The sequence below is a fragment of the Coregonus lavaretus genome (assembly GCF_964263955.1).
Source record: "Coregonus lavaretus genome assembly, chromosome: 7".
NCBI lineage: Eukaryota > Metazoa > Chordata > Actinopteri > Salmoniformes > Salmonidae > Coregonus > Coregonus lavaretus.
In genome coordinates, this window is record NC_139994.1 from 43,157,560 (window position 1) to 43,183,690 (window position 26,131).

Genomic DNA, 26,131 nt, shown 5'->3' on the forward strand with positions numbered 1-26,131 from the left:
GATTTGACACCTTCAAATGGATACATAAAGTGCATTAATTTCTAAACTGTAAAATAGATATGTATGAAAATACCCTCAAATAAAAGGTTGCATTCTGTACCGTCGCCTCATATCAAACATTTGATCTCAAATCTAAAATGCTGGAATTTAGAGCCAAATTAAGTTGTACCTTTTGCCAGAATACCACCCCGTCTGTGAGAGGTGAAGTTAGTATAAAATGTCTGAGCACGCTCAACCCACCTTCTACTGCACTGTAGCATGTTTCATGTCACCCACACACACACACAAAAAACACAGAACCACCATGTAAAGTTTATTTTTTTGTCATTTCTTTTTATCACTCAAGTGTCTTAATGGATACAACGTGACAAATAAATACATTGAGGAAGAGGCCAGAAAGAGGAGCAAACAAGAAAGGAGGAAGAGAAAATAATGAAAAACAGACAAGAACGCTGAGAAGTTGTCTGAAATGGCACCCTATTCCCTATATATAGTGCACTATTTTTGACCAAGGCCTGTAGGCTTTTGGTCAAAAGTAGTGCACTATATAGAGAATAGGGTGCCATTTCAGACTCATTCAGGAAATAGGAGTAAGGGACAGATCAGAGGAGAGGAAAGAGGGGGCATGGAACAAACGTCTGAACATTCTTAATCCGGAGTGCACCATTTTGCCGTCTCACATTCTCATGCAAACACATCAGAAGAAGGTTTGACTGTGAGATGCTTCTCCTCCTCTCTCTTATTTCCTGCTCAGCGAGGATTATGGGTAGTAACGCGGGGTGTTACGAAAGCAAACCAAGTTCCCAAACTAGTACACAGTGAAGACCAACATCAATAACAGTTTTGAACAATAAGGTACTCTCACTGTTTGGGAACAGTGAGAGGAGGAGAAAGTGGAGGACAGTGAAAACCTAGAGTCGCAGGCGGTCAAAAAATATGAGGGCTTAATAATCGTAATAAAATGATACAAAAAAACTGCCGTGGTAACTTTTGTTTTGTCTTTCTTTACTTGAAAAAATAATTTTTAAAAGTAACAAATCAATAGAATAAAGCTTGGGCTGAGTCCCAAATGGCATCATATCCCCTATACAGTGCCCTACTTTTGATGTCAAAAGTAGTGCACTATATAGGGAATAGAATGTCATTTGGGATGCAACCTTGTACTGTAGAGACTAGAGATGTGAACATAGACATGGAGTTGGGGCGGGTTGCCGGGGCGGGTTTCTATGGGGAGAAGATAGTTGTTATGGGGGGGCCTCTTTCTTAAGACTTCTCAACCGATTTGAGGAGGTTGTCCTTGCTCCTTCTCTTCACGTCCCAGTTATAGACTCGTGCCATGTCTGAGAGGGGCAATAGGTTAAGGATGATACACATCTCAGTCTATGAAAGATACGTTTTGTCTAGTATTTTCATAAGGAGAGTACCACGCCTTGTGTTTGCATGCCATGCGGCATCTACTTAGAAAGCACCTCTAATTTAGTTGTTTGAGCACGGAACACTGTCTTCACCAGTCTATCAAAACAACAGTACTTACCCCAACAGTTTGAACAAGATCAAATTGTCAAAGTTAAGTATGTACCTCATCAGTTTCAATTTGTTGTTTTCTCCTGGTTCGTGCCTACTGAACACAGACTTGCTTTCCCTGCTTTGACACAAATGTCTGCCACAGCTGTCACCTGTCAAACACCTGCACCAATCACTCAGCCCTACCAGACCATAAAACTGTCCTAATGGTAAAACCAGCAGATAATTCAGCTCCCAAAGACCTGGGCTTATAACCTTATAGCCTCTCAGAATAGAAGTGTTGATCTAGGATCTGTTTTGCCTTTTAGATTATAATGAATGGACGGGGGTGGGGCACCTGATCCTAGAGCAGCACTCCTACTCTAAGACACTTTATGAATACATGTCCAGAGTTACCCATCCCTGATTCAAACAACATTGTATCATCACAGCTTTTTCTCCAACCTCCAGGCCCGTTAAACACTAGTCCCTGGGCCTATATTTAGGCGTAAGGATACTGACTTCAGTGGTGGTAAACTGGTCTCGGAGGAAGTCCAGGTCTTCTTCCAGGGAGTCCAGGTTGCGTGATGCGGTTGCCAGATTCTTCTCGAGCAGAGTCTGGGCCTCGTCGATGTCGTACTCCAACATCACTTTGGCCTGGGAGAGGAGAGGGGATGGAGGGAAGCAAGGGAGGAGAGGAAATGGAGAAGTCAAAGTGAGTGAACAACATAACAGTAGACTTCAATAGTGCTTGCTTTCATTCTATGTCGTCCTCCAACATCACATTGGCCTAGAAGAGGAGAGAGAGGGAGGTTGATATTACAGTAGACTGCAGAGACTGGGCTTCCTGCATAAACTTTGGCCGTACCTTACTTAATTGTTTACTTACAGACGTACGAGATAGCAGACCCGGTCTCAGGGATGGCTAACTCTGGAGATCTCTACTGAGTTAGGTAAATCTGCTTTTAGTTTTTTGGCACTTTACTTGTAAAATAATCTCCAAGGATTTCTAAAATTGGATGAATTTATGCCTTTAGAGCAGGGATGAGCAATTCCAGCCCTCTGGGGCCGGAATGGTGTCACACTTTTTCCCCAGCTAGCATACACAGCTGATTAAACTATACTGAACAACAATATAAATGCAACAATTTCAAAGATTTTACTGAGTTACAGTTCATTAGGAAATCAGTCAATTGAAATAAATTAATTAGGCCCTAATCTATGGATTTCACATGACTGGGAATACAGATAAGCATCTGTTGGTCACAGATACCTTAAAAAAAATTGACCTTAGAATCTCGCCACAGTATTTCTGTGCATTCAAATTGCCATCGAGAAAAGCAATTGTGTTCGTTGTCCGTAGCTTATGCCTGCCCATACCATAACCCCACCATGGGGCACTCTGTTCACAATGTTGACATCAGCAAACCGCTCACCCACACAACGCCATACACGTGGTCTGCAGTTGAGGGGCCTGTTGGACATACTGCCAAATTCTCTAAAACGACGTTGGAGGCGCCTTATGGTAGAGAAATGAAAATTAAATTCTCTGGCAGCAGCTCTGGTGGACATTCCTGCAGTCAGCATGCCAATTGCACACTCCCTCAACTTGAGACATCTGTGGCATTGTGTTGTGTGACAAAACTGCATCTTTTAGAGTGGCCTTTTATTGTCCCCAGCACGAGGTGCACCTGTGTAATGATCATGCTGTTTAATCATAAATTAATTAAACACTGATTGACAATAAATGTCACATGCTGTTGTGCAAATGGAATAGACAACAGGTGGAAATTATAGGCAATTAGCAAGACACCCCCAATAAAGATGTGGTTCTGCAGGTGGTGACCACAGACCACTTCTCAGTTCCTATGCTTCCTGGCTGATGTTTTGGTCACTTTCGAATGCTGGCGGTGCTTTCACTCTAGTGGTAGCATGAGACGGAGTCTACAACCCACACAAGTGGCTCAGGTAGTGCAGCTCATCCAGGATGGCACATCAATGCGAGCTGTGGCAAGAAGGTTTGCTGTGTCTGTCAGCGTAGTGTCCAGAGCATGGAGGCGCTACCAGGAGACAGGCCAGTACATCAGGAGACAAGGAGGAGGCCGTAGGAGGGCAACAATCCAGCAGCAGGACCGCTACCTCCGCCTTTGTGCAAGGAGGAGCAGGAGGAGCACTGCCAGAGCCCTGCAAAATGACCTCCAGCAGGCCACAAATGTGCATGTGTCTGCTCAAACGGTCAGAAACAGACTCCATGAGGATGTGAGGGCCCGACGTCCACAGGTGGGGGTTGTGCTTACAGCCCAACACCGTGCAGGACGTTTGGCATTTGCCAGAGAACACCAAGATTGGCAAATTCGCCACTGGTGCCCTGTGCTCTTCACAGATGAAAGCAGGTTCACACTGAGCACGTGACAGACGTGACAGAGTCTGGAGACGCCGTGGAGAACGTTCTGCTGCCTGCAACATCCTCCAGCATGACCGGTTTGGCGGTGGGTCAGTCATGGTGTGGGGTGGCATTTCTTTGGGGGGCCGCACAGCCCTCCATGTGCTCGCCAGAGGTAGCCTGACTGCCATTAGGTACCGAGATGAGATTGTCAGACCCCTTGTGAGACCATATGCTGGTGCGGTTGGCCCTGGGTTCCTCCTAATGAAAGACCATGCTAGACCTCATGTGGCTGGAGTGTGTCAGCAGTTCCTGCAAGAGGAAGGCATTGATGCTATGGACTGGCCCGCCCGTTCCCCAGACCTGAATCCAATTGAGCACATCTGGGACATCATGTCTCGCTCCATCCACCAACGCCATGTTGCACCACAGACTGTCCAGGAGTTGGCGGATGCTTTAGTCCAGGTCTGGGAGGAGATCCTTCAGGAGACCATCCGCCACCTCATCAGGAACATGCCCAGGCGTTGTAGGGAGGTCATACAGGCACGTGGAGGCCACACACACTACTGAGCCTCATTTTGACTTGTTTTAAGGACATTACATCAAAGTTGGATCAGCCTGTAGTGTGGTTTTCCACTTTAATTTTGAGGGTGACTCCAAATCCAGACCTCCATGGGTTGATAAATTTGATTTCCATTGATCATTTTTGTGTGATTTTGTTGTCAGCACATTCAACTATGTAAAGAAAAAAGTATTTAATAAGATTATTTCATTCATTCAGATCTAGGATGTGTTGTTTAAGTGTTCCCTTTATTTTTTTGAGCAGTGTATATTACTCTTACAGAATTTCCACGTGGGCGAGGATATCGGACATTTGATCAAAGCCTATTGGATGATAAAAACAAGTTAACTAGGCCAGAATAATTTATAATGGGCTTTATCCCGACATAACATAGGTACAGCAGATCCCCCTTATTGTATGGGACACCTTTAGAGGCCATGCAATTCAGTACTCAAAACAAAAGCAATTTAGGTCAAAAGAGTCCATATTAACAAAGGAACTAGAAGGACTAATAGTACAGATAGACAGCAATAGAAACTGTACCATAGAGGCACAGAATAAGTTAGAAGAAATACTAAAAGGAATGGAGGAACTTATTCAAGAAAGATCAAGTGTAATATAGTATAAAATCTTCAACATAGAAATGGTACCAAAAAGAAATTACTGAAACTTGTTGCAAATGATGGAGTCACCCATGTTTTACCAAACGATATTTTGAAAGAGAAAGCAAAGTACTTTAAGCATGTTTTCGTTTCAGTCTCCTCCATCTCCACTAACCGAAGACAAATGTATGGATTGTTTTTCTATGAATATGTAAAATTAACAACTGTACAGAAAGACTCATGTGAAGGCCAAATTACAGAGGAGGAACGTCTTGATGCAATTAAAGCCTTTAAGTCCGGGAAAACTCCAGGGTTGGATGGCATTACCAGTGGAGGTATACCAAACCTTTTTTGATATAGTCAGAGGACCGTTATTAGCATGTTTTAACCACTCCTACAAAAATTGTAGATTATCAGATACTGAACAAGAAGGTTTGTTTTCATTATTACTGAAACAGGATCCAAGTGGTAAATATAAAGATCCAGTCCATATAAAAAATTGGAGGCCACTTACACATCAAATAATCTAGCAAAATGCATAGAATTACAAAGGTATTGGCGGATATTATTCATCCTTATCAGACAGGTTTTTACATGGAAGATACATTGGAGATAATATAAGACAAGTACTGGAAACAATAGAACACTATGAAAAATCTGGGAAACCAGGCCTGGTATTCATAGCGGACTTTGAAAAGGCTTTTGATAAAGTGCGACTGGAATTTATATATACAGTGAGGGAAAAAAGTATGATCCCCTGCTGATTTTGTATGTTTGCCCACTGACAAAGAAATGATCAGTCTATAATTTTAATGGTAGGTTTATTTGAACAGTGAGAGACAGAATAACAACATAAAAATCCAGAAAAACGCATGTCGAAAATGTTATAAATTGATTTGCATTTTAATGAGGGAAATAAGTATTTGACCCCCTCTCAATCAGAAAGATTTCTGGCTCCCAGGTGTATTTTATACAGGTAACAAGCTTAGATTAGGAGCACACTCTTAAAGGGAGTGCTCCTAATCTAAGCTTGTTACCTGTATAAAATACACCTGTCCACAGAAGCAATCAAACAATCAGATTCCAAATTCTCCACCATGGCCAAGACCAAAGAGCTCTCCAAAGATGTCAGGGACAAGATTGTAGACCTACACAAGGCTGGAATGGGCTACAAGACCATCGCCAAGCAGCTTGGTGAGAAGGTGACAACAGTTGGTGCGATTATTCGCAAATGGAAGAAACACAAAATAAATGTCAATCTCCCTCGGTCTGGGGCTCCATGCAAGATCTCACCTCGTGGAGTTGCAATGATCATGAGAACGGTGAGGAATCAGCCCAGAACTACACGGGAGGATCTTGTCAATGATCTCAAGGCAGCTGGGACCATAGTCACAAGGAAAACAATTGGTAACACAGTACACTGTCAAGGACTGAAATCCTGCAGCGCCCGCAATGTCCCCCTGCTCAAGAAAGCACATATACATGCCCGTCTGAAGTTTGCCAATGAACATCTGAATGATTCAGAGGAGAACTGGGTGAAAGTGTTGTGGTCAGATGAGACCAAAATCGAGCTCTTTGGCATCAACTCAACTCGCCGTGTTTGGAGGAGGAATACTGCCTATGACCCCAAGAACACCATCCCCACCGTCAAACATGGAGGTGGAAACATTATGCTTTGGGGGTGTTTTTCTGCTAAGGGGACCGGACAACTTCACCGCATCAAAGGGACGATGGACGGGGCCATGTACCGTCAAATCTTGGGTGAGAACCTCCTTCCCTCAGCCAGGGCATTGAAAATTGGTCTTGGATGGGTATTCCAGCATGACAATGACCCAAAACACATGGCCAAAGCAACAAAGGAGTGGCTCAAGAAGAAGCACATTAAGGTCCTGGAGTGGACTAGCCAGTCTCCAGACCTTAATCCCATAGAACATTTGTGGAGGGAGCTGAAGGTTTGAGTTGCCAAACGTCAGGCTCTAAACCTTAATGACTTGGAGAAGATCTGCAAAGAGGAGTGGGACCAAAATCCCTCCTGAGATGTGTGCAAACCTGGTGGCCAACTACAAGAAACGTCTGACCTCTGTGATTGCCAATAAGGGTTTTGCCACCAAGTACTAAGTCATGTTTTGCAGAGGGGTCAAATACTTATTTCCCTCATTAAAATGCAAATCAATTTATAATATTTTTGACATGCGTTTTTCTGGATTTTGTTGTTGTTATTCTGTCTCTCACTGTTCAAATAAACCTACCATTAAAATTATAGACTGATCATGTCTTTGTCAGTGGGCAAACGTACAAAATCAGCAGGGGATCAAATACTTTTTTCCCTCACTGTAAATGCCTGGAATATTTCAATTTTGGAGAATCTTTTATAAAATGACTTACAGTTATGTGTAGTAACCCTAGGTGTAAAATAGTAAATAATGCCAACAAAATGTTAGCTATTAAAATCAGATCCAACAACAATCAAGGGGTTAGAAATCAAGGGCTTAAAAACAAAGGTGTCACTGTACGCTGATGATTCATCCCTCCACAGACTCATAGAGGACCTACATACTTTTTCTAACCTCTCTGGATTACAACCAAATTATGATAAAGTGTACTATATAACGTATTGGATCACTAAAAATACAACTTTTACATTACGTGTAGTTTACCAATAAAATTGTCTGACGGTGATGTGGAAATACTCGGTATACATATACCAAAATAAATAAATGATCTCAGTACAATACATTTATAAAGAAAGTTAGCAAATATAGATACGATTTTGCTATCAGGAAAAGGAAAAAATGCATGTCTATTTGTGGAAAAATCACCCTAATTAACTCTTTAGTTATATTCCAGTAGACCCATTTGCTTATGGTCTTGCCTACACATAGCGACCTGTCTTTTTTTATTATTATATGAGCAAAAATGATTCAATTGTATTTGGAACGGCAAGCCAGACCAAACTAAACGGGCCTATTTCTATAATTAATATGAATTCGGAGGGCAGAAATTATTCAATATTAAAGCATTAGACCTCTCACTAAAGGCGTCAGTCATACAAAATATATACTTAAATCCAAAATGGTTCTCCAGCAGATTAGTAAGAATGTCTCACCCCATGTTCAAGAATGGCCTTTTCCCCCTTTATTCAGATTACAACCTCTCACTCGGTTATTTGAAAATGAAATAATCTCCAAAATATCACTATTTTTAAAACAAGCCATAGAAAGTTGGTTGCAATTTCTGTTTAATCCACCAGAAAAGACAGAACAGATAATACAACAAATATTGTGGTTAAACTCAAAATGTACGAATTGAAAACCCCCCGAAATATCACATTTATATAAGTATTCAGACCCTTTACTCATTACTTTGTTGAAGCACCTTTGGCAACGATTACAGCCTCAAGTCTTCTTGGGTATGACGCTACAAGCTTGGCACACCTGTATTTGGGGAGTTTCTCCCATTCTTCTCTGCAGATCCTCTCAAGCTCTGTCAGGTTGGACAGGGAGCGTCGCTGCACATTTTCAGGTCTCTCCAGAGTAGTTCGATCGGGTTCAAGTCCAGGCTCTAGCTGGGCCACTCAAGGACATTCAGAGACTAGTCCCGAAGCCACTCCTGTGTTGTCTTGGCTGTGTACTTAGGGTCGTTGTCCTGTTGGAAGGTGAACCTTCGCCCCAGTCTGAGGTCCTGAGCGTTCTGGAGCAGGTTTTCATCAAGGATCTCTCTGTACTTTGCTCCGTTCATCTTTCCCTCAATCCTGACTAGTCTCCCAGTCCCTGCCGCTGAAAAACATCCCCACAGCATGATGCTGCAGAAATGTTTTGGTACCCGTCCCCAGACCTGTGCCTCGACACAATCCTTTCTCAGAGCTCATGGCTTGGTTTTTGCTCTGACATGCACTGTCAACTGTGGGACCTTATATAGACAGGTGTGTGCCTTTCCAAATCATGTCCAATCACTTGAATTTACCACAGGTGGTCTCCAATCAAGTTGTAGAAACATCTCAAGGATGATCAATGGAAACAGGATGCACCTGAGCTCAATTTTGAGTCTCATAGCAAAGAGTCTGAATACGTATGTAAATAAGGTATGTTTTCTATTTTTTATAAATTAGCTTAAAATTCTAAAAACCTGTTTTTGCTTTGTCATTATGGGGTATTGTGTGTAGATTGCTGATTAAAAAAAAAATATTGAATCAATTTTAGAATAAGACTGTAATGTTCAAAATGTGGAAAAAATCAAGGGGTCTGAATACTTTCCAAAGGCACCGTAGATTGCAAAATAGCTGGGAAGAGATTTTTGATATACCGATTCCATGGCACATGGTTTATGAACTGATACGCAAAACATCGCTGGATTCTTGCAACCAATAGAATGATATATATATATATATATATATATATATATATATGGGGGATACAACCATCCCAGCTGTACAGATTTTGCTGCAAATTATTAGATAATTTGTTTTGGTAGTGTCCATATGTAGCTTTTCTTTGGTCGCAGGTCCAGGAATGGTTGAAGAAGTGCAACATTTAGTTGGCGCTAACTCTGCAGACAGCACTACTGGGTGATTTGAAAAGTCATTGTCAATTGATCAATAATATTATAATACTCTTCGCAAAAAAGGTTATCTTTAAATTTACAATCTGTAGAAAATATGAGAATAGAAAGGTTCTGAACTTTTGTGAAACAGCACAGTTCAAAATATATGGCAAAATAGAAATCGAACTGGATGGTCTTCAGAGATAGATGGGAGGGGTTGATGGTAGCTGAAGGATGGGACTAAAAACAAACAAAAGATATCTATTGTAAAATATATTGTGTCCGTAATTTTTTTTAGAGTATGTATAAGCTGGAAGTAGAAGCCTAAGTGTTGTTGTCCATTAGTTTACTCCAATTAGGGGAGGGGTGGTAGGGTTAGGGGACTGGAGCATGGAGGAGGTGGTGTGATGGTGCTTTGCTGGTGACACTGTCTGTGATTTATTTAGAATTCAAGGCACACTTAACCAGCATGGCTACCACAGCATTGTGCAGCGATACGCCATCCCATCTGGTTTGCGGTTAGTGGGCCGATCACTTGTTTTTCAACAGGACAATGACCGAAAACACACCTCCAGGCTGTGTATGGGCAATTTGACCAAGAAGGAGAGTGATCAGATGACCTGGCCTCCACAATCACCCGACCTCAACCCAAATGAGATGGTTTGGGATGCAGAGTGAAGGAAAAGAAGCCAACATGTGCTCAGCATATGTGGGAACTCCAAGACTGTTGGAAAAGCCTTCCTCATGAAGCTGGTTGAGAGAATGCCAAGAGCGTGCAAAGCCGTCATCAAGGGAAAGGGTGGCTACACTGAAGAATCTAAAATATATTTTAGATTGTTTAACACTTTTTTGGTTACTACAATGTTTCCATGTGTTATTTCATAGTTTTAATGTCTTCACTATTATTCTACAATGTAGAAAATAGTAAAAATCTTAATAAAACCCTTGAATGAGTAGGTGTGTCCAAACTTTTGACTGGTACTGTATATAAATAAATAAATGCTACTGCTCAAAAATGAAAATGGGACCAACACTTTACATGTTGCGTTTATATTTTTGTTCAGTGTAATCGCATTCTAAACTGAAGATCATGATTAGTTGATTATTGGAGTCAGGGGTGTTAGCTGGGGCGGGGGCAAAAGTTTGACTGTAGTTGACGATCCCTGACTCCAATAGGCTGATTGAGGACCTTTTTACTGAAGAATGTGTTTGTTTTCCATGATTGTGCTTTGCTTTTTGTGTATTGATGTGTGTATTGATGTGTGTACAGTAGTGGTGCGCGGGTCAGCTGTTTGTCCACCTGCAATTGCTAATAACCCTTTGCAACTGCCCGACTATATTTCTGTTATCGCTGCTTCTTTTGTGGAGCAAATATGTTTAGGGACTGGGGAGAAAATGCAATAACTAATACAATGGGAAATAGTTTTTGTGCATTATTTCCAAATTATACTGAACAAAAATATTGACGCAACCTGTAAAGTGTTGGTCCCATGTTTCATGAGCTGAAATAAATGATCCCAGAAATGTTCCATATGCACAAAAAGCTTATTTCGCTAAAATGTTGTGCACAAATTTGTTTACATCCCTGTTAGTGAGCATTTCTCCTTTGCCAAGATAATTCATCCACCTGACAAGTGTGGCATATCAAGAAGCTGATTAAACAGCATGAACATTACACAGGTCCACCTTGTGCTGGGGACAATAACAGGCCACTGCAGTTTTGTCACACAACACAATGCCACAGATCTCTGCTAGCCAACGCAGCAACGCTCTCCTCCGACTGCCCCGGGTAAAAAAAAAAAAAATGGACGATAAAATCTTATATCAACAATGTTGGACAGGTTGATGGGATTATGTGTCATTCCAGACATTGCCCCACCCTAATAGCGCCTCACAACCATTGCACATAACACATCACTGCCATGATCCTCTTTCACCACTTCACCAAATCTTTGCATAACATTACTTTTCTGGCCCTCCCATCTCTATATGTTTTCCTTACTTCGCGCGCACACCTGTTTGTCTAGCTAATCAGCCTCGCAATATGGGTACCATGCTACCCCAGATGGGAAGGAGAGGAAACGTGTGCGCGCAAAGCCAGAAGAAAACATTGACATCCATATTAGATTTTGATTTGGGCAGGGGGGTAGCATCTTAAAGGTGGATTTAATAGTTTCTTGTTCACTGCTCAGCGATGCAAACGGCAATTCTCCAATTGAAACAGTCCACCATTTTATGGATGTAGCTTCGGAGCGGGACACATGCTGCAAGCAGGTACAGTTATTGGACCATGAATTAAATCACACGCTGTCGCCATGGAATGCCCTTAGACCTGGTCTCATGAATTAAGTAATAATCAGAGGTCTAATATTGGGCTAACCTCAGGGATAAGGAGTGGGCTCCATAAATAGGGAACAAGTGATCGGATGAGACCAAACAATGTTACTAGGTACACATGACATGTAGTAGTACTCACCCCTAGCCACAGGCAGACTTTGTCGGTGGGTGGGACTGACGCCTTGCAGTAAACGTTGTCAGCCAATAGGAAGTGTGTCTCCATAGGGTCTGTGGTTTCCTATAGGATGAGGGATATGGGGAGAAAACAAAGTAACTCAACACCACATATGGTGCACTCTGCTGATTGTGAATGCAGTTAGTGATCAACCGCTTATAGTGATCAAATTGTCCTGCAAGAATGTAATCACTGTAATACCCATTTCAGACAGAATATGTGGTATATTACCTGTAAAGATATAAGGTAATGTTTATATGACCCCCTTTCAAACAGCACCTTATTTACCACTTTTATACATATCAGTGGGAAACTGGCAAATTGGGAGGGGTAGGGGGTGTTAAACCATGGGGGGGTGTTTGCATTACAAATTAGGGAGGTGTCAAACAACGGAAACGGAAATGAATTTACCTGCAAAAAATCAGAGAACCATTTACAGACCCGATACCGGTATTTTGGTTACAGGGTCTGTGAAAATGCAGGAATCATGATTAGGTCTTTAGGTGGCTTTTAATTGGCCATGTTTTTACCCCATACCCCTTTCAGATATACCAAAAAGTCGGTTTAAAAAAAGCAGGCATGGTAAACTTGTGGGATCTTTGTCTGTATATGAAACGTGTATAAGAGGAGTGCACTGAATGTTGTTTACCTTCTTCTTCTGCATGTGTAGTAGGATTTCTAAAGTCTGCTTGATCTGTGGGATCTGGCTTTTCAACCTGGGTGCAGCAGATAGAAACACCATAGAAGAAGAATGACAACACGATAGAAGCAGAACTATTACATATTTATCCATCAAAAACTCAGGGTCATCCTACCAGCTAAATAGAGTAAATCATAACACCAGAGAAGACACAACACAATACCACACTAGTTTACGAGTTTGTAGATTGGTAAATTCCTCTCGTCTGGGAATAATAGTAGCTAAACTTGATACAATGGAACCATGGAATAGTCCAACACGTGCAATCTCTGCCCACAATAACATGTCAGGCAAACGAAATGAAGCACACGTCAAGTATGTTGCTGTTTTGACATTTGACTAAAGTAGTTACCGTTAACATCTTATGCTGTATATTAGTTACCTTTGTTTCTTCTGAGCCAGGTTGAGCTCCATGTATTTATATTTCTGGTATTGCTCATCCAGTTTTCTCAGGACGGCGTCTGCAGTGTCGTTCCCTGGTTGCTTCATAAACGACTCGACATCCTCCTACAACGATTCACAAAATAACGTTCGCTAACGGGTTATCTAGCTAGTTTACTAGCTAGCTTTCAGACGAGTCATTCACACCATATAGTAAACCCATTGTGAGTATACAAGATAGCTAGCTGAAGAAAGTCGTTTCATTGCATTTGGATGACATGACAAATTGGATAGGTAGGTAGCTAGGCCTAATGGACTTTCTAGGCGTCATTTCCCTAAAAGGATATGAATGAACCTAGCTAGCTAGCATTCGTGACAGGCTAGTTTAGAGGCTGGACAGCGGCAAATACATTCGAGAGTGTTAGTTCATAAAGTATAATGGCCACAATGTATATAATTCATATTTTACACACCACAAATATTGCTTCGGGGATTCCGAGATGTTTTTTCTTTGTCGCCTGTATGGCATTGCAGGTGTCTATGGTCGTCGCCATCTTGAAATAAAACTCAACTCCCTCCTTCGTTACGTAGAAGTTGGGCGTTACCCACTGAAGAACTTGCCCGTCTTGAAAGCTTGAGACGAGTCCTTGGGTGCGTCTCAATTCTTCTTCTTTGATGAGGTTTAACGGCGGGTGGCATCCAATAAATGTTGCATTACCGCCACCTACTAGACTGGAGTATAACTCCCTTATACTTTGCGCGTGTATGGCTTCCTTCTTTTAGTTGTGCCCATCTTCTTCTTCTTTGAGATTTGATTGGCGGATCACATCCAATTTGTATGTTCATACACCGCCACCTACTGTACTGGTGTGTGAGGCCATTCATGACCTACATTAAATGATTTGTTACAGTAATACAAAATTGGGGGAAAGGAAAATTGCCCTTCCAACTATTAGCCCTCTCTAAAAAACCCACCTCCCAATTCCACTATTTAACCCTATCTAATCCTACTCCAGACCAACGGTCTGAGAGGACGTAACACTACCACTCAATACCCTCTGCAGCTGTTCTGCAGTAAACCCTCGCAATCCCAAATACTTCTCTGCCGCTGCCACCACAACCTCTGTTTTCTGTGACTTTCGATCAATTTCTGCAATTCAATTGACAACCATGTCAATAAACGTTTGTAGCTAGGTTTCCATCCAATTGGTGACATATCTTCATGCGAATATTCTAAAATCTGCTTAAAAACAATATGTGAATTTTCCCGCCAATGGTGTGTTTCCACCAAACTGACTTGTTGCGCATAAAAATCTGTGTGATGACGTAGTGCACATGAAATTTACTTTTTCGCTTAAGTTTTCATGTACCGAATAAAAATTGAAAGTTCAATGTTTTTCTATCGCATTTTCAACCTTACTGATGGTTTTGTCACAAAAACTGTTGCATTAAATAGCAAATGTGGTCTTTTCACATGCGCTCTAGCCAACAGCTCACAGATACAGTGCGGGTAGGCTGTGCATGTTAGCTAGTCTACATGATGAGATTAATATGGATCAGAGTGAGTATATTTTTATTTGTCAAACGGCAGTCAAGCATCAATAATAAGACCCTCGATATTTATTGGAAAGTAGTATCAAGCTCATCACCGTGCACTTTCACCACACTGTGAAGTTCATCATCATTTATTTCATCTGCAGCCTAAACTACATGCTTTCCCGAGTCGTAGTGAGAGGACATTTACATTTTAACATTTTATTCATTTAGCAGACACTCTTATCCAGAGCGACTTTACAGTTAGTGCATACATTATTTAATTTTTTTCATACTGGACCACACACACCATATCATCGCGTGACTCCAAATTTACTTTGATATGATGGTTATTACATAAATATTTTCGGATAAAGGCGTTTCCACTGCCATTTCTCGCATTTAATTATTATAATTTTTTTGTACTCCCCAATTGGTAGTTACAGTCTTGTCCCATCGCTGCAACTCCCGTGCGGACTCAGGAGAGGCGAAGGTCGAGAGCCATGTGTCCTCCGAAACACAACCCCACCAAGCCGCACTGCTTCTTGACACACTGCTCGCTTAACCCGGAAGCCAGCCGCACCAATGTGTCAGAGGAAACACCGTACAGCTGCTGACCGAAGCCAGCGTACATGCGCCCTGCTGCCACAAGGAGTCACTAGAGCGCAATAGGACAAGGACATCCCATCCGGCCAAACCCTCCCCTAACCCAGACGAACGCGGCAGGCTGCGACACAGACCGTGATCGAACCCAGATCTATAGTGACACCTCTAGCACGGATCAGTGCCTTAGACCGCTGCGCCACTCGGGAGGCCCTCGCATTATTAATTTTACCGACACAAAAATATCCCACCATGTTGAACAAACAAATTACCTGTCAGCATTTATAAAATTGTACCAAAACCTCCTGTTTCCATCACAGCTCTTGTGATTTTTAATACAGTATGACTTTACTTGCATAAAAACTGTGGATGGAAATGTGGTTAATGAGATCATGGGCAGAGCCATTGTGTCACGCTCGTTCACAGACGGGACGGACCAAGGCGCAGCGTGATATGCATACATGTTTATTTATACTGAATAAACACCACGACAAAACAACAAATGAAACGAAACGTGAAGTCCAAGGTAGACAAACAACATACCTCACACGGAACAAGATCCCACAACACACTAGTGCCAATAGGCTGCCTAAGTATGGTCCCCAATCAGAGACAACGAGCGACAGCTGTCTCTGATTGGGAACCACACCGGCCAACATAGATCTAGACATCCTAGATCTAAACATAGAAAATACAACATAGAACAACACAACAATGAATATACACACCCTGACTCAACATATAAGCGTCCTCTGAGTCAGGGCGTGACAGTACCCCCCCCCTAGACATAACAGGGTAGGGGCCGGGTGGGCATTCCGCCTCGGAGGCGGATCCGGCTATTTTCCGCCTCCCTTGTTGCGCCCCTGGTCTGGTCTGGACCTCGGCGCGCTGCTTCCCCTCTCCTTCCTCCCACGAAGTACCAAGCCCTGTCTGGACCCTGGTGTGGGAGACCCCGAACCTGGAGAGGGGCTGACGTCTGGGTCTGGACTGGAACTGCTGACTGGAGCTGGACCCGACGACGGTGGAGCGAACTGCTCTGACTCCGGAATGGAGCCGCTGACCGGAGCTGGATCAGGCACCGGTGGAGTGGACTGCTCTGGCTCCGGAGTGGAGCAGCTGACCGGTGCCGGACCAGGCACCGGTGGAACAGGTACGGGCCGTGCCGGACTGGACACCCGCACCACTAGTCTGGTGCGAGGAGCAGGCACGGGCCGGACCGGACTAGGAACACGCACCACTGGCTTGTTGCGAGGGGCAGGAACAGGCCGGACCGGGCTGGCGACGCGCACCACTGGCTTGGTGCGAGGGGCAGGCAGGAACAGGCCGGGCCGGGCTGGCGACGCGCACCACTGGCTTGGTGCGAGGGACAGGAACAGGCCGGGCCGGGCTGGCGACGCGCACCACTGGCTTGGTGCGAGGGGCAGGAACAGGCCGGGCCGGGCTGGCGACGCGCACCACTGGCTTGGTGCGAGGGGCAGGAACAGGCCGGGCCGGGCTGGCGACGCGCGCCACTGGCTTGGTGTGAGGGACAGGAACAGGCCGGACCGGGCTGGCGACGCGCACCACTGGCTTGGTGCGAGGGACAGGAACAGGCCGGACTGGGCTGGCGACGCGCACCACTGGCTTGATGCGAGGAGCAGGAACAGGCCGGACCGTACTGAGAACACGCACCACTGGCTTAGTGCGGGGAGCAGGAACGGCTCGGGCCGTACTGGGAACACGCACCACTGGCTTAGTGTGGGGAGCAGGAACGGGCCGGACCGGACTGGCGACACGCACCACTTGTTTGGTGCGAGGAGCGGGACTGGGTTCCTTTATTAACCCCCGCTCCTTCTGCTGCCTAACCAGCTCCTCTTGCCGTGCCTCTACACCTTCCTTCTCCCTTTTAGCCTCCTGTAGCTCCTCCCTCTGACCGAATAACTCCTGCTCCCTCTGAACCAATAGCCCCTGTAACATGGTGGCCTCCTTTCCTAACCTGCAGATCCGCCCTGTCGCTGCCTCCTGCTGCCTCGTTGTCCACACCGTGTGGCCCCCCCCAAAATTTTCTTGGGGTTGCCTCTCGGGTCTCCGTCGTCGGCACTCCTCTTCCCGTGAGGACTCCTCCGGGAGCTCCCACGAGTTAGGGAACAGACACTCGTTGTCGTCGTCATCATCTGACTCCTCAGTGTAATACTGTTCCCACTCCTCTTCCCAAGGTCGTAGGGACCCAATCTGAAACCCAACCGGGTGCAGTGGTCGGGGCTCTTCTCTATCGCTCTCCGACCACCCCTTTAGCCCCCCCAAAAAATTTACTTGGGGCTGCTTCTCGGGCCTCCTCCTCGGCCAGCTTCCGTGTTGCCGTTGCTCCTCTCCTGCCTGGGCATCTACCTTCGCCCATGGCCCTTTCCCCACGAATATCTCTTCCCATGACCACAATTTACCCACCTGTGACATGGCTATTCGCTCTTCCTGGGCACGCTGCTTGATCCTCGTTTGGTGGGATCTTCTGTCATGCTCGTTCACAGACGGGACGGACCAAGGCGCAGCGTGATATGCATACATGTTTATTTATATTGAATAAACACCACGACAAAACAACAAATGAAACGAAACGTGAAGTCCAAGGTAGACAAACAACATACCTCACACGGAACAAGATCCCACAACACACTAGTGCCAATAGGCTGCCTAAGTATGGTCCCCAATCAGAGACAACGAGCGACAGCTGTCTCTGATTGGGAACCACACCGGCCAACATAGATCTAGACATCCTAGATCTAAACGTAGAAAATACAACATAGAACAACACAACAATGAATATACACACCCTGACTCAACATATAAGCGTCCTCTGAGTCAGGGCGTGACACATTGAGGCCATCTCCTTTTTGAAGTAGTACATTTTCTTCTTCTACTACTTCCACAGTGCCTTCAGAAAGTATTCACACCCCTTGACTTTTTCCACATTTTGTTGTGTTACACCCTGAATTGAAAATGTATTCAATTTAGATTTTTTGTCACTGGCCTACGCACAGTACCCCATTAGTGGAATTATGTATTTCAATTTTTTTACACATAAAATTAAAAGCTGAATTGTCTTGAGTCAATAAGTATTCAACACCTTTGTTATAGCAAGCCTAAATAAGTTCAGGAGTAAAAATGTGCTTAATGAGTTGCATGGACTCACTCTGTGCGCAATAAGTGTTTAACATGATTTTTGAGTGACTACCTCATCTCTGTACCCCACACATACAATTATCTGTAAGGTCCCTCAGTCAAGCAGTGAATTTCAAACATAGAATTAACAACAAAGACCAGGGAGGTTTTCCAATGCCTCGCAAAGAAGGGCACGTATTGGTAGATGGGTATCCATTATAAAAAGCAGTCACTTAATATCCCTTTGAGCATGGTGAAGTTATTTACACTTTGGATGGAGTATCAACACACCCAGTCACTACAAAGATACAGGAGTCCTTCCTAACCCAGTTGCCGGAGAGGAAGGAAACCGCTCAGGGATTTCACCATGAGGCAATGGTGACTTTAAAACAGTTACAGAGGAGAAAACTGAGGATGGATCAACAACATTGTGGTTAGGAAGCCTGTACAGAATAAAAATATTCCAAAACATGTAATACTGCAAAAAATGTGGCAAAGCAATTTAGTTTTTGTCCTGAATACAATAATAACAGTTTGCTGCAAATCCAATACAACACATTACTGAGTACCACTCTCCATATTATTCAAGCATAGTGGTGGCTGCATCATGCTATGGTGCTTGTAATGCTTGTAATCATTAAGGACTGGGGAGTCTTGCAGGATAAAAAGGAAACGGAATGGAGCTAAGCACAGGCAAAATCCTAGAGGACAAATTGGTTCAGTCTGCTTTCCACCAGACACTGGGTGATGAATTCACCTTTCAGCAGGACAATAACTTAAAACACAAGGCCAAATATATAGCAAGTCCTGAAAATGATTGTCTAGTATTGATGGACAACAAATTTGACAGAGCTTGAAGAATTTTGAAAAGAATAATGGGCAAATGTTGCACAATCCAGGTGTGGAAAGTTCTTAGAGACTTAACCAGAAAGACTGACAAAGGTGCCTCTACAAAGTATTTAGTCAGGGGTGTGAATATTTCAGTATTTCATTCTCAATAAATTTGCCAACATTTCTAAAAATGTTTTAACTTTGTCATTATAGGGTTTTGTGTACAGTGGGGGAAAAAAGTATTTAGTCAGCCACCAATTGTGCAAGTTCTCCCACTTAAAAAGATGAGAGAGGCCTGTAATTTTCATCATAGGTACACGTCAACTATGACAGACAAAATGAGAATTCTTTTCTCCAGAATATCACATTGTAGGATTTTTAATGAATATATTTGCAAATTATGGTGGAAAATAAGTATTTGGTCAATAACAAAAGTTTCTTAATACTTTGTTATATACCCTTTGTTGGCAATGACACAGGTCAAACGTTTTCTGTAAGTCTTCACAAGGTTTTCACACACTGTTGCTGGTATTTTGGCCCATTCCTCCATGCAGATCTCCTCTAGAGCAGTGATGTTTTAGGGCTGTCACTGGGCAACACGGACTTTCAACTCCCTCCAAAGATTTTCTATGGGGTTGAGATCTGGAGACTGGCTAGGCCACTCCAGGACCTTGAAATGCTTCTTACGAAGCCACTCCTTCGTTGCCCGGGCGGTGTGTTTGGGATCATTGTCATGCTGAAAGACCCAGCCACGTTTCATCTTCAATGCCCTTGCTGATGGAAGGAGGTTTTCACTCAAAATCTCACGATACATGGCCCCATTCATTCTTTCCTTTACACGGATCAGTCGTCCTGGTCCCTTTGCAGAAAAACAGCCCCAAAGCATGATGTTTCCACCCCCATGCTTCACAGTAGGTATGGTGTTCTTTGGATGCAACTCAGCATTCTTTGTCCTCCAAACACGACGAGTTGAGTTTTTACCAAAAAGTTCTATTTTGGTTTCATCTGACCACATGACATTCTCCCAATCCTCTTCTGGATCATCCAAATGCACTCTAGCAAACTTCAGACGGGCCTGGACATGTACTGGCTTAAGCAGGGGGACACGTCTGGCACTGCAGGATTTGAGTCCCTGGCGGCGTAGTGTGTTACTGATGGTAGGCTTTGTTACTTTGGCCCCAGCTCTCTGCAGGTCATTCACTAGGTCCCCCTGTGTGGTTCTGGGATTTTTGCTCACCGTTCTTGTGATCATTTTGACCCCACGGGGTGAGATCTTGCGTGGAGCCCCAGATCGAGGGAGATTATCAGTGGTCTTGTATGTCTTCCATTTCCTAATAATTGCTCCCACAGTTGATTTCTTCAAACCAAGCAGCTTACCTATTGCAGATTCAGTCTTCCCAGCCTGGTGCAGGTCTACAATTTTGTTTCTGGTGTCCTTTGACAGCTCTTTGGTCTTGGCCATAGTGGAGTTTGGAGTGTGACTGTTTGAGGTTTTGGACAGGTGTCTTTTATACTGATAACAAGTTCAAACAGGTGCCATTAATACAGGTAACGAGTGGAGGACAGAGGAGCCTCTTAAAGAAGAAGTTACAGGTCTGTGAGAGCCAGAAATCTTGCTTGTTTGTAGGTGACCAAATACTTATTTTCCACCATAATTTGCAAATAAATTCATAAAAAATACTACAATGTGATTTTCTGGATTTTTTGTACCTATGATGAAAATTACAGGCCTCTCTCATCTTTTTAAGTGGGAGAACTTGCACAATTGGTGGCTGACTAAATACTTTTTCCCCCACTGTATAAAACATATATTTAATCTATTTTGAATTCAGGCTGTAACACAACAAAATGTGGAATAAGCCACGGGGTATAAATACTGTCCTTTCTGAAGGCACTGTATGAGTTGGTAAACAAACTGAAAGGGTGCATACTGCCAACTGCAGGGTGTTGTTTTAACTGGTATAAAGCCAAGGTTGTCGATTTACTGCCACCTGCAGTTATGGAATGTTTGCTCACGAGTATGATTAACTGGTTGATCCCTCATGATGACCCAGATGGAATTATGTGATCCTTCCTTAACCCATAGGAAGTCCCACCCAAGGGGCCAGGGTTCCAGTCTGGAAGCACCATAGAGAATGACAGAGGCCTCTAGTGGCTAAAAGGCCATTTTAGCATGGACAGTGCCATTGAGGGCTTCCACCATGCTTCCACCATTTTAAAGTAGTCAAAGTAGTCAAATGGGTGGGGATTCCTATGGGTTGTAGCCTCAATGGCTCTGCCTATGCTGTCACAGATGCTATCATAGCACAGATATAAAAATGAGTCCTTTATCTATCTCTATGGGAAGCACACTTTTGACTGTACCTACAGTTTTGCTTCGGTACTACAATTCCCATAGAGAAGTCAGATTTGAAAATTCCTAATAAGACACTTTAGTCATCACCTTTGTGCACAAAACATCCATTTAATTATTTAAATATTTGTAGCAGAGGCCGATTTTTTCCATCACTCACAGCCAAAGATATTAACATTTTATATTCATCCAATGTCTGTCATGATTTTGGATGACGCAATGATATCTTTGCTGCTCCGTGTGCACTGAGTGCTAGTGCGCAGACGTAGTAATCCCAGTAAAACCGGATCTAGAAAGATGGCAAACCCTACGAAATGGCGTAGGCCTATGCAACCGTGAGTAGATTACATTGAAAACAACGGGCGTCCATATTGGACGCTGTCTACAGTTCATATATACCTCAGTGGTCCCACCCAGTTGACTACTTCAAAATGATACAAGTTCTCAATGGCGCTGCCATGTTAACACAAGCTTTTGGACACTAGAGTCCTCTATCTAGCTCTATGGGTTGGGTCTACTTTTTTCTTTTGGGGGGTATTTTTAAGCAAATAAAAATTAAGAAAATCACACACTCTAAATATGCTCCAAACGATTGAATTCACAACCTACGTTTCGGCACTCAGCGCCTTCCTCAGGGTTACATGGTAAATGTTTGAACCAGGTTATTACCGGGTTCACGTGCTAGCCGGAACTAGAAAACTTTGAAATGTCCAACTTGCTAACTAGTCATACAAGTGACGCGTTCAACCACTTAGCACACGTGTCAAACTCTTTCCACGGAGGGCCGAGTGTCTGCAGGTATTCACTCCTCCCTTATACTTGATTGATGAATTAAGGTCACTAATTAGTAAGGAACTCCACTCACCTTGTCTAGGTCTTAATTGAAAGGAAAAACCAGCAGACACTAGGCCCTCCATGGAATGAGTTTGACACCTCTGAGTTAGCAAGTCGGAAATTTCAGAATTTCCTAGTTCCTAGTCCGACTGGCACGTGAACCCGGCATATGTAGACAAACTGTGCAATTAGTGCAGCCAATGAACACAGTGAGGGGTGTGTCATAGTAGTTAAGGTAATAAAGGATGAAGTGGAACTGTTAAAAAACGATACTTTACAGCATTTCAAGACGTTGAATACATGGGGCAATTATTTACATAATCTTATTAGATATAGTATAATATATTACGTTATTATCATCAATCATTATTGTTACATTTAGTTTAATTTAATCTTTGTTTCATTATATCATTTCATATATTCTTGTGGTTCAAACTAAATGCATCATCAACATGATATGCAGTGTAAGTTAATTAGCTGTGGGCAAAATATGTTCATTGAGTTGAAGTCATTATGAATAAAAATCTTTTTTTTTGTTGTAGGAGATCCAGTAAGCCTTCCTCTGTAGTAGAAGGGTCTTGATGTTACATCCTCTTTTTGGTATAGTAACATGCTCAATACCTATGTATTTGAGGGAGGAGATGGGATGGTTAGCTTCAACAAAGTGGGCTGCTACTGGGTAGTCAGTGTTCTTACACCTGATTGAGCTGTGGTGTTCAGCTATTGGTTGTTTTAGTTGTCTTTTCGTTTGCCCAATGTAAGCTTTCCGGCATGAACAGGTCATAAGATAGATAACACCCTTTGTCTTCCATGAGATGTCACACCTAACAGGGATTTTACAGCCTGTATGTGGGTGTCTGAAGAAGGATGTTTTTGTGGCGCAATTGCATTGTGCGCATGAACCACATTTGTCATTTCAATTTGGAATGGGTGCCAAGAGTGTCTGAGTGGGCTCAGGGGGAAGGTCTGATCTCACTAGGCTGGCCCCAATGATGTCACCACGTTTGTACACCACCAAGGGGGGTTCCTGGAAAAAGTGCGCCGTTTTTTGGTCTGATTGCAGAATATACAGTGAGGGAAAAAAGTATTTGATCCCCTGCTGATTTTGTACGTTTGCCCACTGACAAAGACATGATCAGTCTATAATTTTAATGGTAGGTTTATATGAACAGTGAGAGACAGAATAACAACAAAAAAATCCAGAAAAACGCATGTCAAAAATGTTATAAATTTATTTGCATTTTAATGAGGGAAAAAAGTATTTGACCCCTCTGCAAAACATGACTTAGTACTTGGTGGCAAAACCCTTGTTGGCAATCACAGAGGTCAGACGTTTCTTGTATTGGCCACCAAGTTTGCACACATCTCAGGAGGGATTTTGTTCCACTCCTCTTTGCAGATCTTCTCCAAGTCATTAAGGTTTCGAGGCTGACGTTTGGCAACTCGAACCTTCAGCTCCCTCCACAGATTTTCTATGGGATTAGGTCTGGAGACTGGCTAGGCAACTCCAGGACCTTAATGTGCTTCTTCTTGAGCCACTCCTTTGTTGCCTTGGCCGTGTGTTTTGGGTCATTGTCATGCTAGAATACCCATCCACGACCCATTTTCAATGCCCTGGCTGAGGGAAGGAGGTTCTCACCCAAGATTTGATGGTACATGGCCCCGTCCATCGTCCCTTTGATGCGGTAAAGTTGTCCTCAACCTTAGAAGAAAAACACCCCCAAAGCATAATGTTTCCACCTCCATGTTTGACGGTGGGGATGGTGTTCTTGGGGTCATGGGTTAGCATTCCTCCTCCTCCAAACACGGCGAGTTGAGTTGATGCCAAAGAGCTCGATTTTGGTCTCATCTGACCACAACACTTTCACCCAGTTCTCCTCTGAATCATTCAGATGTTCATTAGCAAACTTCAGACGGCCCTGTATATGTGCTTTCTTGAGCAGGGGGACCTTGCGGGTGCTGCAGGATTTCAGTCCTTCACGGCGTAGTGTGTTACCAATTTTTTTCTTGGTGACTATGGTCCCAGCTGCCTTGAGATCATTGACAAGATCCTCCCGTGTAGTTCTGGGCTGATTCCTCACCGTTCTCATGATCATTGCAACTCCACGAGGTGAGATCTTGCATGGAGCCCCAGGCCGAGGGAGATTGACAGTTCTTTTGTGTTTCTTCCATTTGCGAATAATCGCACCAACTGTTGACACCTTCTCACCAAGCTGCTTGGTGATGGTCTTGTAGCCCATTCCAGCCTTGTGTAGGTCTACAATCTTGTCCCTGACATCCTTGGAGAACTCTTTGGTCTTGGCCATGGTGGAGAGTTTGGAATCTGATTGATTGATTGCTTCTGTGGACAGGTGTCTTTTATACAGGTAACAAGCTGAGATTAGGAGCACTCCCTTTAAGAGTGTGCTCCTAATCTCAGCTCGTTACCTGTATAAAAGACACCTGGGAGCCAGAAATCTTTCTGATTGAGAGGGGGTCAAATACTTATTTCCCTAATTAAAATGCAAATCAATGTGTACAATTTTTGACATGCATTTTTCTGGATTTTTTTGTTGTTATTCTGTCTCTCACTGTTCAAATAAACCTACCATTAAAATTATAGACTGATCATTTCTTTGTCAGTAGGAAAACGTACAAAATCAGCAGGGGATCAAATACTTTTTTCCCTCACTGTACCAGTGCTTTTTCAGGATAGCTTTAATTTTCTCCGTTTTTCTTTTTTGGCTTAGTTTTGAGAAGTTCCTCTCTTAGTCTTTGGGATATTTTCACTATTGCACCAGCAAGAGTTGTGTCCTTGTAGCCTCTCATTTTGAATGTGTCTGTCTAGCCTTGGTATCAAAATCAGACTGTTGGCCACAGATTAGTTTAACCCTACACAACTGACTATATGGTAAACCATTCTTGAGTGGGAGGGGGTGCATACTGTCTGCACGAGCAGGGTGTTGGGGTTTGTGGGCTTTGTGTACAAGTTAGTGTGCAATGCGTCATTCTCTTTAGTGATTCATAAGTCCAGAAAGCGTATTTGTCTCTCATCAGTCTGCATGGTGAATTTGAGATATTCAGAGATCTCATTTAGCAGAGTGTGGAACTAATTTAACTCCTGTTGACTTCCTCCCCAGAGGACAAAGATATTGGTTGCGTTCCCCTGCTAAGACGTTGCGTGCATCAAGCAATGGTTGCGTGCCACGTCATCGACTATGTCATCAACTGACAGATTGCTATAACATATGATGTGGTTAGCTGATACGTCAAATACCTATCCAGGCGTTGTAAGATCTGGAAGGCGTCAGCAATGCCCATCATCGATGTACATCTTCCATAGGAGGATTTTTGACAGGAAGGGGTGTCTCTGTTTTGTAAATGAGCTCTTCCTCAAATTGTCCCACATATAGATTAGCATAGTTGGCGGTGAAGGAGGAGCCCATGGCCACACCCCTAATTTGGAGAACAAAGTCGGACTCAAAAACGAAGTACGAAATATCAGTTCAGTGAATCGCAGGATTCATTAATTGGATGGCGCAAGGGTAGGGTCTCTCTGCTGGAGGAAGTGTTGTAGCGCTTGTAGACCTGTGTATGCAATGATGGTGTACAAGCTATCCACATCAAAAGTGACCAATAGGGTGCCCTCTGGCACTTTCCCAGGCCCTCCACCAATGATAT

The 26,131-nt window shown here is 43.4% G+C and overlaps 1 protein-coding gene across 1 annotated transcript; it reads right to left on the reverse strand.

Annotated features, from left to right (window-relative positions):
- Positions 1-300: 300 nt before the first annotated feature.
- vbp1 (von Hippel-Lindau binding protein 1) lies at positions 301-13,820 on the reverse strand. Its single transcript, XM_084165497.1, has 6 exons — positions 13,656-13,820; positions 13,184-13,308; positions 12,751-12,817; positions 12,066-12,164; positions 2,022-2,160; positions 301-1,340 (listed from the first exon to the last, which is right to left on the reverse strand). The coding sequence occupies exons 1-6, from the start codon at positions 13,734-13,736 to the stop codon at positions 1,264-1,266; spliced, it is 588 nt and encodes a 195-aa protein (XP_084021623.1). The 5' UTR covers positions 13,737-13,820; the 3' UTR covers positions 301-1,263.
- Positions 13,821-26,131: the final 12,311 nt, after the last annotated feature.